This window comes from Anticarsia gemmatalis, chromosome 22 (assembly GCF_050436995.1).
Source record: "Anticarsia gemmatalis isolate Benzon Research Colony breed Stoneville strain chromosome 22, ilAntGemm2 primary, whole genome shotgun sequence".
NCBI lineage: Eukaryota > Metazoa > Arthropoda > Insecta > Lepidoptera > Erebidae > Anticarsia > Anticarsia gemmatalis.
Window position 1 is genome coordinate 2,877,509 of NC_134766.1, and position 19,450 is coordinate 2,896,958.

The 19,450-nt window shown below is 35.4% G+C and overlaps 1 protein-coding gene across 2 annotated transcripts in view; it reads right to left on the reverse strand.

The window, feature by feature from the left end:
• fus (epithelial splicing regulatory protein fusilli) overlaps positions 1–19,450 on the reverse strand; it is a 110,623-nt gene that overhangs the window by 27,164 nt on the left and 64,009 nt on the right. For both annotated transcript variants that reach the window (XM_076129426.1, XM_076129425.1), the window contains exons 3-6: positions 16,179–16,261; positions 14,226–14,413; positions 13,713–13,802; positions 12,937–12,991 (exon numbers count right to left, since the gene is read on the reverse strand). In XM_076129426.1, coding sequence (XP_075985541.1) covers positions 12,937–12,991; positions 13,713–13,802; positions 14,226–14,413; positions 16,179–16,261 — 416 coding nt within the window. The remainder of the gene's footprint in view (positions 1–12,936; positions 12,992–13,712; positions 13,803–14,225; positions 14,414–16,178; positions 16,262–19,450) is intronic.

Here is a 19,450-nt window from a genome sequence, read left to right on the forward strand (position 1 = left end):
GATCCCGTTCCCATGGGATTTTCGGGGTATAAACTATCCCATGTCTATTCTGTCAGCAAATTTCATCTAAATCGGTGAAGTAGTTTTGGCATGATTGAGTAACAAACATCCTAACATCAAAATTTTCGCATTGCTTTTGCCATAATTTTCGTATCCGAGTTGTGGAATAGGTATAAATATGGCATGGTTACCGACTATTGCTGGGAAAATAGGTATAATAAATATGTTTATTGATATTATTCATAGAAATGTATAGACGTATTGACAACCGGAAGTAACATAACCTCGCCATTTTAACAATGGAGGGCATTCTTTTCTACATAAATAACGTTAGTTGTGAACTTAGGCACAAGTCATCTTGATATTGCTATCTCCTTTACTTATATGTTTATTATGCTTAGAAGGAAAAGGATGGAAAACTGGGTTTGTAGTAATAGATAGGGTTTTATAAGGAAGATGTTAGTGTATAATTTTAATGTAGTTTTGTGTATTTAAGAATATAATGATTGTTGAAGATGTCATCGGGAAAAATATAACGCTTCATACCACTTAAAATACTTTTCATTTCGTAAGATCTTTCCACGCGGAAGAAACCGCAAAAAGATTTCGAATGCGATATTTTTTTACCCCTTTACTATCCCACTGCTGGGCAAGAATCTCCTCCCAAACGAGGTAAGGGTTAGGCCTTGAGTCCACCACACTGGTCAAGTGCGGGTTGGGACTGTTAAAATAGTGAAATGTAAAAAAATGCTATGTAATTTCTAACGCATTAACAAATAAGGATGTTAGTGTATAATCAATGTAACCTCATTAGCACGGATTAGAAAGATAACACAATAGATAAGTGATAATGTCACAATCATTGCTCATATTGATAGCTGAAGCGAATTGCTGTTACTATAACGTAAGTATAAATATAGCTGGCTGATTTCGAAAGTGTGACTAGATAATAGAGAATTCCGAAAACTATGTTATAAAAGTTGTTATAACAATCAAAATAAAAATTATGCTGGTCATTTTGAATTATTATTATGCCAAATTTGATCAATTGCAATTGAGATCTCGCGCCGTGAAAGTATAACTGATAGGGTTCGATTCCCAGGGCGATTTCCCACTGCTGGGCAAGGGTCTTCTTCCATAATGAGGGCCTTGAGTCCACCATGCTGGCCAAGTGGGGACTTTGCATTCCTGCAAGAACTATGTTAAACAACTCTCAGGCATGCAAGGTTGCATCACGATGCTTTTCTTCACCGTTAGAACAAGTGATATTATTTATAATACACTCAGAAAAGTCATTGGTGCGTTGCCTCGGGTATGAACCCTCGATCACTTGCGTGGGGTGTACGCTTAGACCACGCGGCTATCTTAGCGATGCCTTAAACGATTTATAACATTTTTTCGTCAAATTATTTTAGAAAAAATGCTTAGTATCGTGATGTCCCCGATAGGTTTCAATAGCAAAATTCTCATATATTGCAAAACCTTCATTATTCCTTTACTTAGCAAGAAACAATAGTTTTACATTAAAAATGAATAAATAAGCGATATACGAGCTAACGGAAACGGGTCGGGTTTGTTACTTGCAATATTCGCACATACACGATAGTGCATAGCTAGCTTTATTGCTTTAAGGCATGGATACACTGTAGGTGCTGAAATACTTTTGGCACAGTGGTTAAGATGATCGTGTCTATCAGCGAGTCTAGGTTTGATAGGTTAATGGCTAGTGTGACCTGTGCCGAATCGTCAAGTTAAAGAATTTTAAGTTGAGTTAAGAAAGTAAAGTTAAGTTTGTATTTTAAATAATATTTAGTGTAGTAGAGTCTTTGTTAAGTTAGGAGGATCTTTCGTATAAATTGTTTAGTCGATAGCCTTTGAAAGCCTGTTGAAATGCTCTATTACAAACCCTTGCACCTTGCGGTAGGTATAAAGTTAATAAAAGATATTAAGTTCTAATAAGTCATTATCTTTTATGACATTCCTTGACCGTGACCAATATAACTAGGTAAAATTAATTTTATAATAAGAGGTGATTTACATATAAACATGTCTCTACCGTTCCACCGTTTTCACAGTGGAACTTTCGATTACTAAAGAAAATAGATTTAGTTACAATCCATCAATTAATTTTGATATATTTAGATGTACTTTATAATTGTTGTTGTTTGTTTTTATTCAATTATAGAATACTTTTAAGTGTGTACGATTTTGCTACCTCAAACACAGAACAATAAGTACTAAAGTACCTCAAATGTCTTTTTTCTAAATAAATTCGAGTAAAACATTGCGTAATTTCATTGATAAATAAAAAAAACCTGCAGTTACTGCAGTATAAATGTGTTAAACTTATTAAGGTACTTGGTTCTTATATGGCCAGTTGAAAAATATGGCCACTTACCACTACTTCAAACACGAAATATTGTAACGCGACCATTGTCGCTAGTGTTGTTTTTCCGAACCGTGTACCTTTTCAGCACCCTGCTAGTCACCTAGTGTCGGTTAAAGTGAAACATGCATGAGGTTTGGAGAAATGGTATGTGGCCATTATTTTCGCCTGGATAAATTCGAGCCAGATACTTATTTAAAACGTTGTCTTTGTAAAAACATTCTCAACAATATATTACTTTTCTTTAAGTAAAATTCAGTTTTATTTCCCTACAATGTATCCACGGGCTAGTGTTAAATTTCGCAACAGCACAGCTACCACACCGACACAGCGGATTGTGTAGTGTCAACAATCGTTGTTCAGCCGTCCGTCGTCAGCGAATTAGCGAATAAGTATACATGTTTTGCCTTAGTGTTTCGTTTTATATGATTAATGCGATATTGAAAGCTATTTATTTACAATAGGTAAGGTAAAATGTAGTGTTAGTAATCTATACTAATATTATAAAGCTGAAGAGTTTGTTTGTTTAAACGCACTAATCTCAGGAACTACTGGTGCGAATTGAAGAATTCTGTTGGTTGTTATTGAGGAAGGCTATAGGCTATATGTCAACACGCTACGACCAATAGGAGCAGAGTACCAGTAAAAAATGTTACAAAAACGGGGAAAATTACGACCTGTTCTCTCTTATATGACGCAAGCGAAGTTGCACGGGTCAACTTACTATAATCGCAGTTTACCATAATCTTTCTACCAACTGCCAAACATATTGACCACTTCATAACCTCAAAAAAAAGAATCAACGCTTCCATTTCTCACTAGTCTTAAAAACAAACACTCGGGTCCACGTGTCTGATGTTTTTTGCACTCATTTGGTCTGTCGGAGAAGTTTTTTGTAAAATAAGACTCATTCAATAAGCTCGTATTTCAAGTGCTACATTTTTGCAATGATTTGTTACTTGACAATCGTAATCTGAAACTTTTATAAGTTTTGAGCCGCCCATAGCCAATTGCGCTGTAGGTTAAGCAACCCTTGGCGCGGTCATTCCATAGATGGGTGACTACATAGTGGTATTTGAACTGTGTGTCTCCGTGCTTCGGAGAGCACGTAAAATGTCGGTCCCGGTTGTTATCAATCAAGATAACAGTCGTAAAGCCAAGTGAAAGGTCTTGAACAACTTCGACAGTAGGTTGACCACTAACCATACGATAAGAAGAAGAATACTACTAAATTTTAACACTAAATAATATTACCAAAATGCGCAGTTTCTTAGAAAAAAGCCAGTCGGTAACAGCGTACAGTTGACATTTCAAGAGCAAACTACTCGACAGTCTGTCAAATTTGACAGTTAACTTGTCAAACGTTATTCGTCACAAATATTTGACCTTAGACTGGTGTACGTGACTAAACTTTGAATAAATTAAGCCCTTTCTTCTTGAAGCTTGAGAAATGGTTACTTAAGAGATTTTTACATAGTTGTATAATATAATTTGTGACTCTCATATATAGATGGAAACTTAGCGAGATTTAAATCTTAGCCACGGTCAATCATTAGATGGGTAACCAAATAATGCTTTGTTAGTTGAACATGTTTCTGTATCCTAGAGTTTTTACAAGTTTTGCTATCATCACGCTACGAGCGGAGTAGTAACGAAAAATGTTACAAAAACGGGAAAAATTATGAATTTATAAAAATTTCTACTAAGGTTTTTTTGCTACAAAGTTGAATATGTAGACATATTTTAGCATTTTCAATCAAAGTTTAGACTATTTTTGGGCGAAAAAGACAAAACTTAACTAATGCGAGCTTATGGGACGTTTATCTATTAGGCAGAGTAACCTAAAGTTAGTATATTTCCAAGCGTGATGAATTTAACGCGTAACCTTATCCCTTTTTCAAGGGATATCCTTGCCCAGCATTGGGACAGTAATGACATAAACACATTATTTTATCAGCATTATACATTTACAAGCCAGGTTTTTCAATAACTCGATCTAATCTCTCTTGTCTATAGAGATAGTTCCCCTATGTTCGTTGTTTTCTACATAGTAATTACACATGAAATTAATGCTAGTATAAAATAATTAGCATCTATAATCCATTACTGTCCCTTTCGGTATTAGAAAGTTATTTTTTTCCACCACGCTCACTTACTGTCGAGAATATTTTGAAGAATACACAAGTGAATTTCGGCTTAAAAAACTAGCAAATTAACTGATTTTTATAGTCGGTTAAAAAATCTAGGAATTAATTCTGAGAGCCTTGTATGGCACGCTTTTTAAGCCTTAGAGATTGTCTGACAATGTGTCATTCCTAGCAGCATACTTAATCTAATTTAGCCAGCCATTTTCTTTCTTGAATCAATGCCTAATTTAACCAGATATATTGAAAATAATCAGCTGGTAGGGCGTTTGTTTATAGTCAGTACATACGCTATTCCATCACTCTCATAACCCGGTGGAACGATAAACAGTCATGAATGAAGGAATTAGGAAAAAGAAAGTATTACATGCTTGCTCATAGCATGGTAGAATTGTAAAAGGACTTTATCGAGAAGTCATTTGTTAGTCCGACGGCTTTACGTGTTCATTCTTAGAACCCATAGGGACTTTAGACCGAACTGCACGGCGAGGTCATGTAAAGGATCATCATACAAACTAATATTATAAATCCGTTTGTTACGTTTAATGGCTAAACTGCTGGATCGATTGTGATGAAATTTTGTATGAAGATACTTGAAGATTTTAAGCTAAATATAGGTTAGTTATTTTTTTCAAAAATCTGCCTTTTAGGTGCTGATGGAGTTCAGTGAATGTTAACATGAAGTTTTTAATAAACTATGCTTGTTTAAAACACTTCTTCATATATTTTCTTAGAACTATAAACGTGAGGTTACAAGGCTAAGAAATAAATCAGTTATTTACGATTGACGCGGAGGATAATGGGCTTTTGTTTTCATAAGATTTCCAGATAACAAGGAATGAGTTTTATTACGAAAACAATTAATTCCGTACAAATACCTTTAAAATTCTAAATTAATTAATTAATTAAAACCATTAATGTCCCACTGCTGGGCAAGGTTCTCCTCCCGTAATAAGGGAGAGTTTAGGCCTTGAGTCCACCACGCTGGCTAACTGCGGGTTGGGTTTCAAATACTATCGAACTTATTGAATTTTGATTCCTAGGAGCCGTACCTGAGGCGGCTTGACGACAGTCAGACATAAAACTCTTACAGCATGGATTTACAAGTAAAACATGCTTTGCCGGCCTTGCCGTGCGATAAGGGAATGACAAGGATTTTGTTCTATTAAGAAATTGACTTGAAGCAAAATCTTTAGTTATTGATGTCTATATCATGTCTAAAAAGTGGCAAATAAGGCACTTATTTAAAGTCATAATGTAAAAGTAAAATTAACCCAGTATTGTGTTATTAGGTTATGGTTTTCCCCTTAAGTAAGGGTTTAGGCCTTAAGAAATATTATTGAATTTATATCACAATTCATGAACCGCTCGTAAACTAACAATACTACTGAAAACGTGGTTGTTTAAACCATCTTTCAAAGACCATACTTAAGTCATACTGTCCACCTTTTTGCTATTGATTTACAAAGCATGTACAAAGTTATTTTACCAATAAAATCAGTTCAATTTCAAACATTAGAAGTATAAAACGAACCAATAACAGTGTGCAAAGCATAATTATCTCAAAGCTATCAAAACTCACCTCGTTATCTTAAGTTGTTGCCGAAGACCGATAAAAGCGTAACACAGTCCCGAAAGCGTACCACTATCAAACAACAAACACTTGACAGTCCTGTATAAGTTTTCTTATCGTATTTTTTATTACACTACCACAAAAACATTAAATATTTCAAGATAAGGTTTTTCTTTTTGTTTTAGCGGCAAGACGTCCGCTCCACGCGACGTTCGGAGACGGAATGCGTAACGTGACGCTACAGCGACACTTCACTTGCGCCTGCGCACCTCTACTACGATACTCGGTTCTAAGTTGGCATTTCGAGTGTTTTAATTGAAATTAATCTATTAGTGGTTGAAATACTTAGAGATAATTGTCACAATAACATTATTGTTAACAATAGTAAGTACTTAAACAGATATAGTGCTATCTATATAAATTATTGATTATTCTGCATCTAAAAATTGTGAAATAAGAAAGAAATCTCATTCTAAGAGAATATGGTGACTCGAGATATTTCTGAAGTCATGCTTACCTGGTGTTTTGAACCTCTAGAAAATCATACAGGACGAAAAAAACCGAACCTTGCAGCAAGGGCCAGGGCCTAAAATGCCTTACAGAAACGATGATACCAAACAAACGATTCTAATGACCGTTTATAGCAAGCGCCGAACAACTTTGTTCGTCTGAATACGTCCGTAAACTGCTATGTGGAATTAAAAACAAGAGATTTTGGAAAGAAGTGCGGATGACTGAACGATATACACTTATTTGGTGCAAGCTATATGTAAATCTTATATACAAAAATATACACCCAAAAGCTAGCCGCCAAAAATATTGCAACAACAGACGAAAGAAGTACTAAATTTCTAGCTTTTTTATATGAATTGAAACGCTATTAAATAGATAAACTACCTCTAAATGTAGCTCAGAAACCGGTTGTAAGATGCGTATCGCAGTGGTCGAAATACTTTTAAGCATAACTTAACATTGAATGCTGTTTTTGCATTCGGACCAAGTACAAAATTATTGCAAAAAATACAGGCAAAACTAAAACAGTCTGAATATTTCAAAATGCATTAATCATCTATACTAATATTATAAAGCTGAAGAGCTTGTTTGTTTGTTTGTTTGAACGCGCTAATCGCAGGAACTACTGGTCCGATTTGAAAAATTATTTCAGTATTAGATAGCCCATTTATCGAGGAAGGCTATAGACTATATATCATCACGCTACGACCAATAGGAGCAGAGTACCTACCAGTGAAAAATGTTACAAAAACGGGGAAAATTATGTTTCTCTTATGTGACGCAAGCGAAGTTGCGCGGGTCAGCTAGTAGTACATATTAGGATAGATAATGACATTGTGTTAGTATAACTGAGCTTGTAATCAAGGTCTTTGAAAGTTGTTTCCGAACTACAACATCAGATGACAAAGTGTTAACATACTGATTCACGATTATATGTCATATTTGATACCTATTTAAAGATTTTGATGAGATAGCGTTATATTAGGCTGGCTATAAAACGTGGCTTCATTCGCTTAGTTTAGTGACTGAGGGCAGAATTTTTATATAAACATTCATCCCCTCTTCTTGCCCCTTCTTCCCCTTTTTCGCAGAAAACGTGGCCTGTTTTCTTTCTTAAGATCAACTCTAATTCTGTACCAAATTTCGTTACAATCGATCCGGTAGTTTAGAGGTATATAAGAGTAACAGACAGACAGACAAACAGAGTTACTTTCGCATTTAAAAGCAGGGAGATAGGGACAGTTGGGAATTGGTTTGGTCGAAGGCGCCAAATGTTTTTACTCTATCTTGAAAATGATGTATGTGTACTTAGTTTATATCTTTAAAACTACGCTATCGATTTGATACGGTTTTTTAATAGATAGGGTGATTTCAAGAGCAAGGTTTAAGTGTAAAAGTTGCAAAGGTTTATTTGTAGGATAACTATTTAAACCGGGCAAAACGGGGCAGGCCGCTAGTTCAATAATAAATAGCCAAGTTTAATGAGAACATCTACTTGTCAAAGACGACACAATTTAAGCAACGAAGAACTGGCAGAAAAAAAGTATTATGGTAATAAAAGTATGGCAGTGGCAGGTGTATAATAAATTCATAGAAATATCAACTGTCATGATAGCAGAATTATTACGATTATAAATTCATCTTTTAGTATGATAATAGACATAGTTATGTAGAAAACAGGTGATGAGTGACCGTTATAATTATACCGTGTATAGAGTACCTATAACAGGGTAATTGACTGGGTAAAAAAAAGTGTACTCGAAAAAGGTTCATCCAAAATGCTAAGGCATTCTTATTACGTAAATAATGTAGAAATTAAAATTATTACAGACTGAACAGACAGACGGTTTAAGTACGAAATGTATGTACTCGTAGTTTTACCCTTGCAAACATAATTGCATTTATTTTTTTCCAGTCTGTATCGATTGAAATAAAATATGCAGTCGCTTTGAAGCTAGACTTAGCTTTAGTAGTGAAAGTCTTATTGAAATTCATTCGCTAGTTTTTATGAGATGACAGCTCAAAGACATGTTATAAAAATGTTAGCAAAAAATATGATGCAGTAACTTAATGCATTATATTTTCTGTGATTGGAAGTCGAATGTATCTATCATATATATAAACAAGACTATTTTTAACTACAAGTAAATAAGGGTTTGTGGGCTTGTCAAAAAAATATTTAGTAACTAGACGAATTGGTACCCATTTTTCAGGCTACCGAAAATGATTTCTTGGATTATTTCACTCGACCTTCTGGCCTAGACAGAGTTGTAACATCAAGCCATTTATTGCAATACGTATTCGCAATGATTAGTATATGACCTACATCGAAATGTTATTGCTATGCGAAAATTTACAGGTAATAAGTATGCACGAACTTCACACCGTAAATGTTTAACGTCAGGTAAAAACGACAGGTGAACGACACTTCTCACAATCGGAATACAGTGGTAAAAGTTATGTTTGGTTTAGTCAGCGTTGCACCGTTCTACGTGCAACGTGTGTGTGTGTGTGTGATATTTTTCCGTCGATTTTTGTTCATTTGATTGTCAACTTTGTGGTTTAGGTAGAGAACGTGGTTTCTTGCCATTTCTTCTCATTGGCCCTACCTTCCGAACTGGCGGTTAATTCACTCTCTGAATCATTGACTATCATAAGTGACAGCATTTGACCTAAATGAATAAATGATTTGATTTTGAACGACTGCTGACAACGAGGTGTTAGGTTAGATAGAATCGAGCAAAGGGTTTTTTAACGGTGTAGGAATAATTCGTGATGAAACCTTGCATGAACAAAATTTGTTTAAAACCTTTTTTGAGGGCATGTAAAGTTCCTAACATGCACTTGGGTAGCGTGTGGGAGGAGACCCTTACCCAGCAATGGGACAGTAATGAGTTAAGTGCTTTTTTTTTTTAGTAGTAGCTTGTATTTGGTAACGTGCCCGGTATATGACAATAAACTGGTCCCCATTGACTTAGGTACATTGTAAGCGAAACGCGGGTATATTTTATACCTTTGCTAACACTTTCAATAACATAATCTTTTGAAAAGTAACATTCAGCTTAGGTTACTCTGAAAAACGTAAGCTAAATTCTGAAAAATGTACGATCACTAATGGATAAAAGGTATAAAAGGTCAGTTATGTATGTTTGTCTGATTTTGTGTGTGTGTATGTGTGTGTTGTTGGAAATTACTTGTGTTTGTACTTCCTGTGAACGGTGTCCTATGACGCTGATTTGAACTTGAAGGTGTCGTGTTACGTCAAAGCGTAGTATATCTTTATCATGAAGTGTTGTAAGAAGGGACACTTGTATTATTGACAACTTTTTGTAAGTACTTTTACTAATATCTGAGTAATAAATTAGATATTCAAGATTCATTTAGCATAAATCTAGAACGGTTTTGATTGATACTAAAACATTAATCTGACTCCTTTTCAAAGTCTAGTGGTAAAATTGATATGCTATAAATCCCAACCTAGCACTAATACAGGCAATTTGTAATAAAGACCTACTGTTATTTGTATCTAGTAAAATTGACCCTAAAACGTATAGGTTAAATGAAATAATTGTAGAAGATATTTAGATAGACTTGACTTTGAAACTAAAAATGCCTTCAACTAGCACAAGATCCAGTAGAGGTCCTTGTCTGACTAAAGAGCATCCTGGCATCAAAAAACTTCGTCCAAATTCAGTTCACATGAAACACACAGTTAATCAGTTTGGTCAACATCCGATGTTTAATCAAGATAATGACGACAATGTTTTGACGATAACTTACCGGAATTTCGTTTAGAATTAGTGAGTTAATCAGCGATCAATATTTGTATATGATTAGGTTATCTTAGAAAGTAAAATGTTAGTAGTCTCAAGTCTGTCTTAATTAGGATACGCAATGCAGTTCGATTCCTAATATACTTTGAGGCATTTAATAAATTACAGCCAAACTGCTGGGCTAAGATCTCGTCTCGGAACGAGGGAGGGTAAGCGTTGGGTCCAACACGCTCGCCACGTGCGGGTTAGGGACTTTGCATTCCTTCAAATACTGTGTTAAAGAACTCCCTAACTTAAAGTTAGTACAATTGCGTGAGATGCTTGGACCACCTTAACCTTGTCTCATTTTAAAAGAAAAAAATTAAAAAAAGCTTGAGCCGCGGGGTCTTTTACAAGACCCGAAACAATTATTTGTGGATCGCACACATAATTGTTCCGAGAGGGAATGGAACCTACGACCTACTGACGCAATGGTAGCGGCGAGGCGACCTAAACCACTGTGCCACGGAGATAGTCAATTTAATAATCATAAAGACTGATTAAACTGAATAAGTACAGCTAAATCTTTCTATACTTAGCTACAAAGTTTTTCAAAGCATCTCAACAGTATTTCTCGTTAATCTCATGTTCCAAGGTAACAAATCAATAAGTCGTGATAATCGTTCGAGTTAGCGTGTTAGCTTAAAGTTCATCCGTTATCAGTGCGACACCGACGTCCTCTGTCGACCTTGTACGCTAGGATTTATCAGATAGCTTCCACTCGGTCATGAATGACAAGATGTATGTGAATCAAGCGAGAGAAGTTTGGATCGAAAAAAGTGGTGTGAGATCAAAAAGAGGTTTATAAATAAGTTATATGTTTTTACCTATAGATTCAGTAACAGTATGAATATCAAATTAGCATTTTAGCCCATAGCCAGTTGCGCTCACCAGTCGGTAAACGATCTGTGGGTTAAGCAACCCTTGGCGCGGTCACTTCATAGACGGGTGCTTCGGAGAGTACGTTAAAAGTCGTTAAGCTACGTCAAAGGCCTTCGGGCGGCTTGAACAACTTTGACACTAGGTTGACCACTAACAATACGATAAGAAGAAGAAGAACAAAAGCATTTTATAAGTTTAAAAGATTGTAATGGCAGCCAATGTTTCAATAACTTACATATAGACTGATAGCCGTCTACTACGACTATTTAGCCACGTCCAAGGCTTCGGGCGGAGTCAAAACCAAAAAGGAAAATTGTTTTTCCGTTAAACCCGAGGTAACACATCACTTTTCGAAGTTATGTGTGCATTAGAAATAATTATCACTTGTTCCAACGGTGAAGGTAAACATTGAGATGCAAACTTGCATGTCCTAGAGTTCTTTGTAACGTTTCTTAAATGTATGCAAAGTCTCCAACCCGCACTTGGCCAGGACTCATGGTCTAACCCCTTCCTCATACTGGGAGGAGACCCTTGCCCAGCAGTGGGACAGATCGGAGTTAAATTTATATAATTACGCGTTTAAGACCTAGACAATTCAAAAAGCAATTAACAATGTGTACACTCACTATAAACTTATAAATAGTTCTAACTTGAAGTGCAGTACGTGTAACAATGCACTTATAACACACAGTCACGTCAACAAGAGCTCATAATATTCCATCATTACACCTTCAAGTACTGTCAACTGCAAGGAGCCAATATTTGAGGTCGTTTGTAAGTAATCATTATAATAAATCAACATTTATCCTTTGTACATCATGGTTTACCTTGACTTGTATGTTGAGGACTATTTCTTTTGTAATTAGATATAATAATATTACAATGCATAGTTCCCAACCCGCACTTGGCCAGCGCGGTAGACTCAACGCCTAACCTCTCCCTCGTTCGGGAGGAGACCATTGCCCAGCAGTGGGACAGTAGCGGTTCAAAAAAAATTATAAATAGATCGTAAGTACAGAAACAGTATTTTTTGCGTGGTACTTTGGCGTGGTATCTAGCCGTCGTGACATAATGTATAAATATGATTAAAATGAATGAGGTTGATAATTGAACACTCAATCTCTTGCCAATTGTCATTAAATGCAATGCATTCGGAAAAGTACAAGACAGAAAACTAACAATATTTAACGATTACCTGCATTTAATTAATAACCTAATACAAGTAATAATAACGATTTCTAACATAACCCTTGTAAAATCAGTAATAAACATGCTTGTCATACTAATGATATATTTATCGCAGTAACATTGTCTTATCTTGCTAATAGTTGACCTCTCGATAACTAAGTGATTAGTTAGCCCCTAATACTCTGTTCTTATAACTTTCTCTTGCAACATGTTGCTATTATAATATTGCAGGCGTTACTCAAATAAAACAATGAATTTGTAGCCTAAATATTTTTAAGTTCAAAAGTTCTTATGAGCTTGAATTTAAACTTATCTAGGGATTACTTGTCCGATTTAAATATATCTTTTGGTAACATAAGGAACCTCCATCCGGAACAATAGGCAATTACGCAGAAGTGAACTAATCTACAGAATGAATATTAAATGATTGGTACTCACCAAATACCAGTTTCTAAAACTAAGTCGACGGTCTCGGGCAGTTCTAACCGGAAACCTGGAATTAGACAACATTTATCATATATTTAACTGTAAATAATAAATCGTTTATAGACTTAGACATAATAAATCTTTGGCGAAATCGAATTTTAATCGAAAAGCGGTATTTTTAACTATAATAATAAAACAAAAATCTATCGCGGAAAAACACCATTTGTCGCAACCTTTTTATCAATTACACTCTATTCTTGCTAGGTTACATATACAGCTGAATGATTGACCAATGTAAGTGAATTTTTAAGCCGGGAACGGACATTGACAAGGGCTATTCCTAAATGGGTCATCGTAGTATGTGACACAGATAATAAAAATATCCACATTTTTTTAAACCTATCATTAAGCCCGTCTTCTCAGAGTTAGACCCTTTGCGTTCAATCATTTTTAGAGTCCTCTAACACGCAGTAAACGAGTGGCCTTAAGGGCTTTTTTTTTGTCAGGAAAATGCATTACTGCATGTCCCGCTCCAGGGAGGAAGCGGGGGTCTGTCGGGCTCTCCCGCCGGCTAGACGTTCTGGCTTTAAATTTGGGCATACCGACAAAAAACCTGACGGTGTTCCTTCAACAGTCACAATAAAGTGGCCAGGACGCAGTACCTCCTTGGTTACTCCACGTCCCTGGTCTTAAAAGCTAACCCTTTCAGCAATCCAGAAGGAGGCAATTGTCCAGCAGTGGGATTGGAATGGTGTATGTACATAGGTATAAGCGATAATGTTTCTTACCGTCAGATATTATCCTCTGAATGATGCTGGCCATATCCTTGACTTCTGCCGCGTAGAAGTTCTCTCCGTTGTATGGAGTTATACCTAAGTCTGTACCATACGATAAGGAACATCATTTATAATTTTTTGGTTAGTTACTGAAGAAGATATTATTAAACCAATATTTAATATTTGATATTATGTATTTAGGTATTAAAACTGTTAAAACATTAAGCCATTATAGAAGACCAATACTGCGCTAATCGACGCAATGCAATGAAACCATCGGTTCCTTCAGTTCTTATAGCGAATAAAAAAATGACAAATATACAACGATTGTACATCTTTCATAATCACGTGAAGTCACTGCCTTCTAGAGGTTTTTTTGAAAGTTCATGTCTCTCAGATGATCTCAGAACTTAAAGTTTTTATACCTTAGTTCAAGCACTTCAAGATTATATATGTCAGAATGGTTTGCGGTGATATACCTATTAAAGCCATGTTATTTTCTATTTAATTATTGTAAAAGGATACAATTGAGCATATCTAAGAGCGACGTGGGATGGTCGGGCGGCGGCGGCGGGGGCGGCGCGTGGGGCCGCGGGCCCGCCACGGCGCGCAGCGTGTACGCGCGCACGTACTCCTTGCGCAGGTCGTGGAAGCGCGCGTAGTATGTCGGCAGAGACAGCTCCTTGCTGCACGCTTCTGGGTGCAGGCATTGTCTGCAAGAAAAAAGGGAAATAAGTTAGGGTTGACCAATCGCTAAGATTTTGCAATCAGGGACGCGGAGTATCCAACTAGAGATACCGCGTCCTGGCCACTTTATGGTGACTGTTGAAGGAACACCGTCAGGTTTTTAGTCGGTATGCCTAAATTTCAGACCCCGCTTCCTCCCTGGAGCGGGACATGCAGTAATGCATTTTCCTGACGAAAAGAAAAGGTTTTGCAATCAGTAAAATTCCATTGTAATTCCGATTTGAAGCAATATAACGCAAGTCAGCTTATTATGATTACTAGTATTTTCTAACACACAATTTAAGTAAGAAAAGCTGTTCTTTTTCCTATACCACATTGCGATGATAAACGGAAGCAGATATAAGAGATCGTTTTTACACAGGGCTACATAAATTCTGTCACATACCACGAAATCTTTGAGATGCTCAATAATCATCATGCATTTTTTTTATAACGCCATTCAGACAGTACAATGCACTCGCCTATACAACATGATGTTTCATGTGTTTCAGGCTCTCACAATCATATAATATGAAGACCATCTAAAATTCATCAGTTTTACTTGATAGAATAACATTTTCAAACATTTACATAAAGCTTTTTGAACAGGTCGATACAAAATCTTGCACTTTGTTATCGTGTATTCCCATCGGTATAATTCAAAAGCAGTAATCGTGTGACCTCTAGCCTCGAGACGGGAAGCGTCCACGATGTTTTGTCACACAAATTATGTACGACACCACTTAACGTTTGTGTCTCCATTTGAAGATAACACGATACGAAAAACAATTTTTTTTTGGAGTTAAAAGTTGAGGTTATGAATGTGTCTGTTTTACTGTAGCAGAAATCTGTAAAAACTATTTTTTGCTACGTAAACTAGCGGTTTACTCATAGATAAAATGTAAGGTTTGTTACTAGGTAAGCCACTATTAAAAGTGTTTTAAAATTTATTAAGTACTAGAGGCCGCCCGCGACTTCGTCCACGTGGAAACCCTTCCCGTGTAAATCCCTATCCCTCGGAACTCCGGGACAAAAAGCTAATGTGTTATTCTGGGTCTTCAGCTACCTATACACCAATTTTCACCGTAATTGGTACGGTAGTACGTGCGTGAAAGAGTAACAAACATCCATCCATACATACATACATACATTCTAACAAACTAGTAGTATTAGTAGGATACTATCAACTTAAGTAAGAGAGACTCCTTTATTAAAGAGCTTTTTAACTGTTAGAATACGGACAATCTATCAAAACGTCAATATTATTCCTTCAAAAGTTATTTGATAGTTGAAAAATCGGCATTTCCTAAAGGTTACTCAGGTAGCTTTCTCGTACGGCATTCTAAAGTATGTCGTACGTCATCGTTGAATGGAAACACACAAACAACTGTTCTTATTATGTTTACCGGATGTGTACAGATTTGTATCTAGCTTTAATACTTTCAAATGTTTTTGTTGACACCCGACCTTAAAATAAATATTGATCAGTTTTTTACAACCATATTTTGAGTTTAGTTTAGTCGAGACTTACCATGATTTTTCAAAAATGATGTATATATTTAGAAAAACGGGTTACTATTACTATTTTTGTCACTATTAAGAAATATTCTAATATAAATAAGAAAATACATAACTACATGTTTGTACTTTGTCTGACCCGAGAATTGACCACAAGACTTTATAATCAGCGGTCGGATACACTACCGCACCAAAGAGTCATTGATACTTAATAATATGTTAAAAGATGTATACCTTAGAGGTGGTTGTCCATCGGTGACGAGCCTGAAGAGTGGTGAGTGAGGGTCCACCTGCAGCGATCTCACGAACTCATCGAACTGAAACATAATAAACAACAATATTAGAAGAATAAAACTAAATAGTAATTAATACTTAAATTTACTGTTTCTTCTCTACGAGGTTCTTAGAGAGATAAGTACTGGATAGTGTTCCAGAAAACTGTCCTAGAACCTCAAGCATATTCTTTAGGCATTTAGAACCTTAAGCATTTTCTTTAGTTAGCCTAAGCTTTCTGCTTTTTTAATTGTACTTATGTATTGGGTAAACACCAACAGGGTCCCTTAATGTCCCTCTGCTGGGCAAGGGTCTCCTCCCGAACGAGGGAGGGGTTAGACTTTGAGTCCACCACTCTAGTCAAGGCCGGTTGAGGGCTTTGCATGATCTTAATATATGAATCAAACATATTTTAGGCATGCATTTTAATACATCTTTAACTAATACATGTACAAGTAACTGATTCTTTAAGAATTTTACAAGATTCTAAGGTTAATTTTAGCAGTATCCATGTTGCCTAAAAGCAAAGGTATGTAATGACCTAGAAACAAGACGAACCTTTCTCCGAGGGACACGTTATATGTTTGAGTACGACTCACGTTTGAGTACGAGTCTACAAGCTCTCCTCAATGTTTGTTGAGTACGTAACGGAACTGCAGTGTACAAAGTGGGTAAGTACAGATGTCTAACAAGTAAGCGATTACTAAAAGCATGCCTGCTGGCTTATCACGTATCTCATTTGACAGCTAGTGTACCTCAAATTGATGGTCACTATTCAGCACATTGCTGCTTTGTCGTAACGTGTTAATCACCATATTCTAAGAGAGAAAACAATGTACAGCATAGTTGATTTCAAATTTTTGACAACTGAGATACGTGATAGCCCCCCTGGTAGAAGATGCTTATGGCTCAATTCTTTGATCGTCATTTTTAAAAGGAAATCATTATAATGCTTTTACAGTTCTTAATACATTTATGGTGGGTTTTTAAATTAATTTCAGTAAATTGATTCAGTCGTCTGTAATTTCCCATTAGTGGGTGGTTTCGGTCAAATAGTCTGTCAATTTTGGGTTATTTTCATTATAGCCCATTGTTGAATAAACATTAATTAGTTAACTAAAACTGGTATAATAATAAGATGAAGGACCTTTTCACTGATTCTGCTTTTGATCGTCATGACTCTCCTGAGAAGAACTATACCTTTTTATATTGACCAACTGATTTTTTATCAATAAATTGACTAATTTATTAAGATTATGATAGCAGTTTCCGCTCAATGATTTAAGCAGCCTTTGAGCAGAACCTTTTAACACGACAGGTAAAAATGTAAGCGTCTTCATAGCGGGACTTCTGTACTATCATATTCTGTGGTAGTCACAAAGATGTGATATTTGAGTGTTAAGTATTTAGGACATACAACAACGAACTTTACTGCTCGCTAGCTGTCGTCGACGACTTTATCTGTTTGTATTTACCAATATGGCGTTTGTTAAAAGGATTCTGTGTATTTCGCATAATAACTGCCTGACAACTTAGTAGAAAGCCTTGGCAAGCACAATCTATGTAGATTTTAGTAAACTAGCAGCCCGCCCTGGCTTCTTAGTTTTACAAAAATACCTTTTACTACTTTTACACATAAATCTTTCTCTTGAATCACCGTTTAAATCAATCTGATTAGAAACCGTATCAAAATCCATCGCGTAGTTTTAAAGATCTAAGCATACATACATACAGACATAGGAACAGACGCGGAAAGTGACTTTGCTTTATATTAAAAAAATTGCTTTATATTATGTAGTGATAATTCCGTGTTTATCCAAAATAAAGTAGCTGTATTAAATAGATTAGTCAACGGCCTACGAGTCACTGATATTCTAAATTCTGAATTTGGTATAGATACCATTGCGTACACGAACCTTGCATGCAATACTTTTTACTAAGTCGTTGGACTATAACTTGTTAAAACTGTACATAGACAACTATTTACAGGTAATGTTGAAAAATCTAAAGATAAAAAAGAAAATGTATGACAATAGGCTCGCGCCTTATTACATGGGACTAACATTGTAAATGGCGAAATGTCAGTTTGTTTCATACACTTCTGATTCCTTCTGGTATAAAATGCGTGATAAAATTCGTATAATATATCCGTTCCTTTGTAATTATGTGTGTAAAAAGGCATTTTTTGTTGTTAAATTCTTAAGCCTATAGGGATTTTTAGTTAAAAGTAACTGGTACTAAATATAAAGTTAAATTTAATCTTAATTTTTTACTATTTTCCGGAAAAGTTACGCAAAATAGGTTTATGTGTTCCGTGTGTAACAAAAAATCGTGTGTTTATTTATATAAATGTAGGAAATAAATAAATATTAATATATGGTTATATTGGTTATGAGCCATAAACTTTATTCTATTAATATATTATTATAAATACAAAAGTTTATTAGGCATGGCAGTTAATTACATTTTTATGAACGGATTTTGATAAAATTAAGTACGTTAGTATAAATAACTAGCTGAACGGCGCAACTTCGCTTGCGTCACGTAAGAGAGAATGGGTCATAATTTCCGTTACTACTCCGCTTCTAATGGTCGTAGCGTGATGATATATAGCCTATAGTCTTCCTCGATAAATGGGCTATCTAACAGTGAAAGAATTTTTCAAATCGGACCAGTAGTTCCTGAGATTAGCGCGTTCAAACAAACAAACAAACTCTTCAGCTTTATAATATTAGTATAGATAGTATAGATGTGTAGATACTTTATAACTTGGATTAACACATAGAATTATCTATAATTTTTTATTTTTATTGTTTTACATAATTTTATTTGTTTATATATTATTATTTTTCACCGGAATCGCGGGCTAAGGCTGTGTTATAATTTTTTTGTCCTTGAATATTTTCTATAGAACAATTTAACATATAAATATAGTAAATTAATGGCGTTATTCACGTATCATTTAACATATAACCAAGGTTTGAAGTTAATTTTTTACAAATAATTCAATTGGCAATTTTTAAAATGATATCCGTAAGTTTGTTTGTTTAAAGCCCGTTGCACATTGCCGGCAAAAATACTAGACGTTTTTCAAATTAGAAACAGTTTATAATTTTATTTTACGGCATTAAGCAGTGGTAGTAGAATGGTAGGTATGAGAATTTTACGCAAGTGGTCGGGAGTTCGAAACCAAGGTAGCAAAAATTACTTTTTTAAGTTAAATATGTGCATTA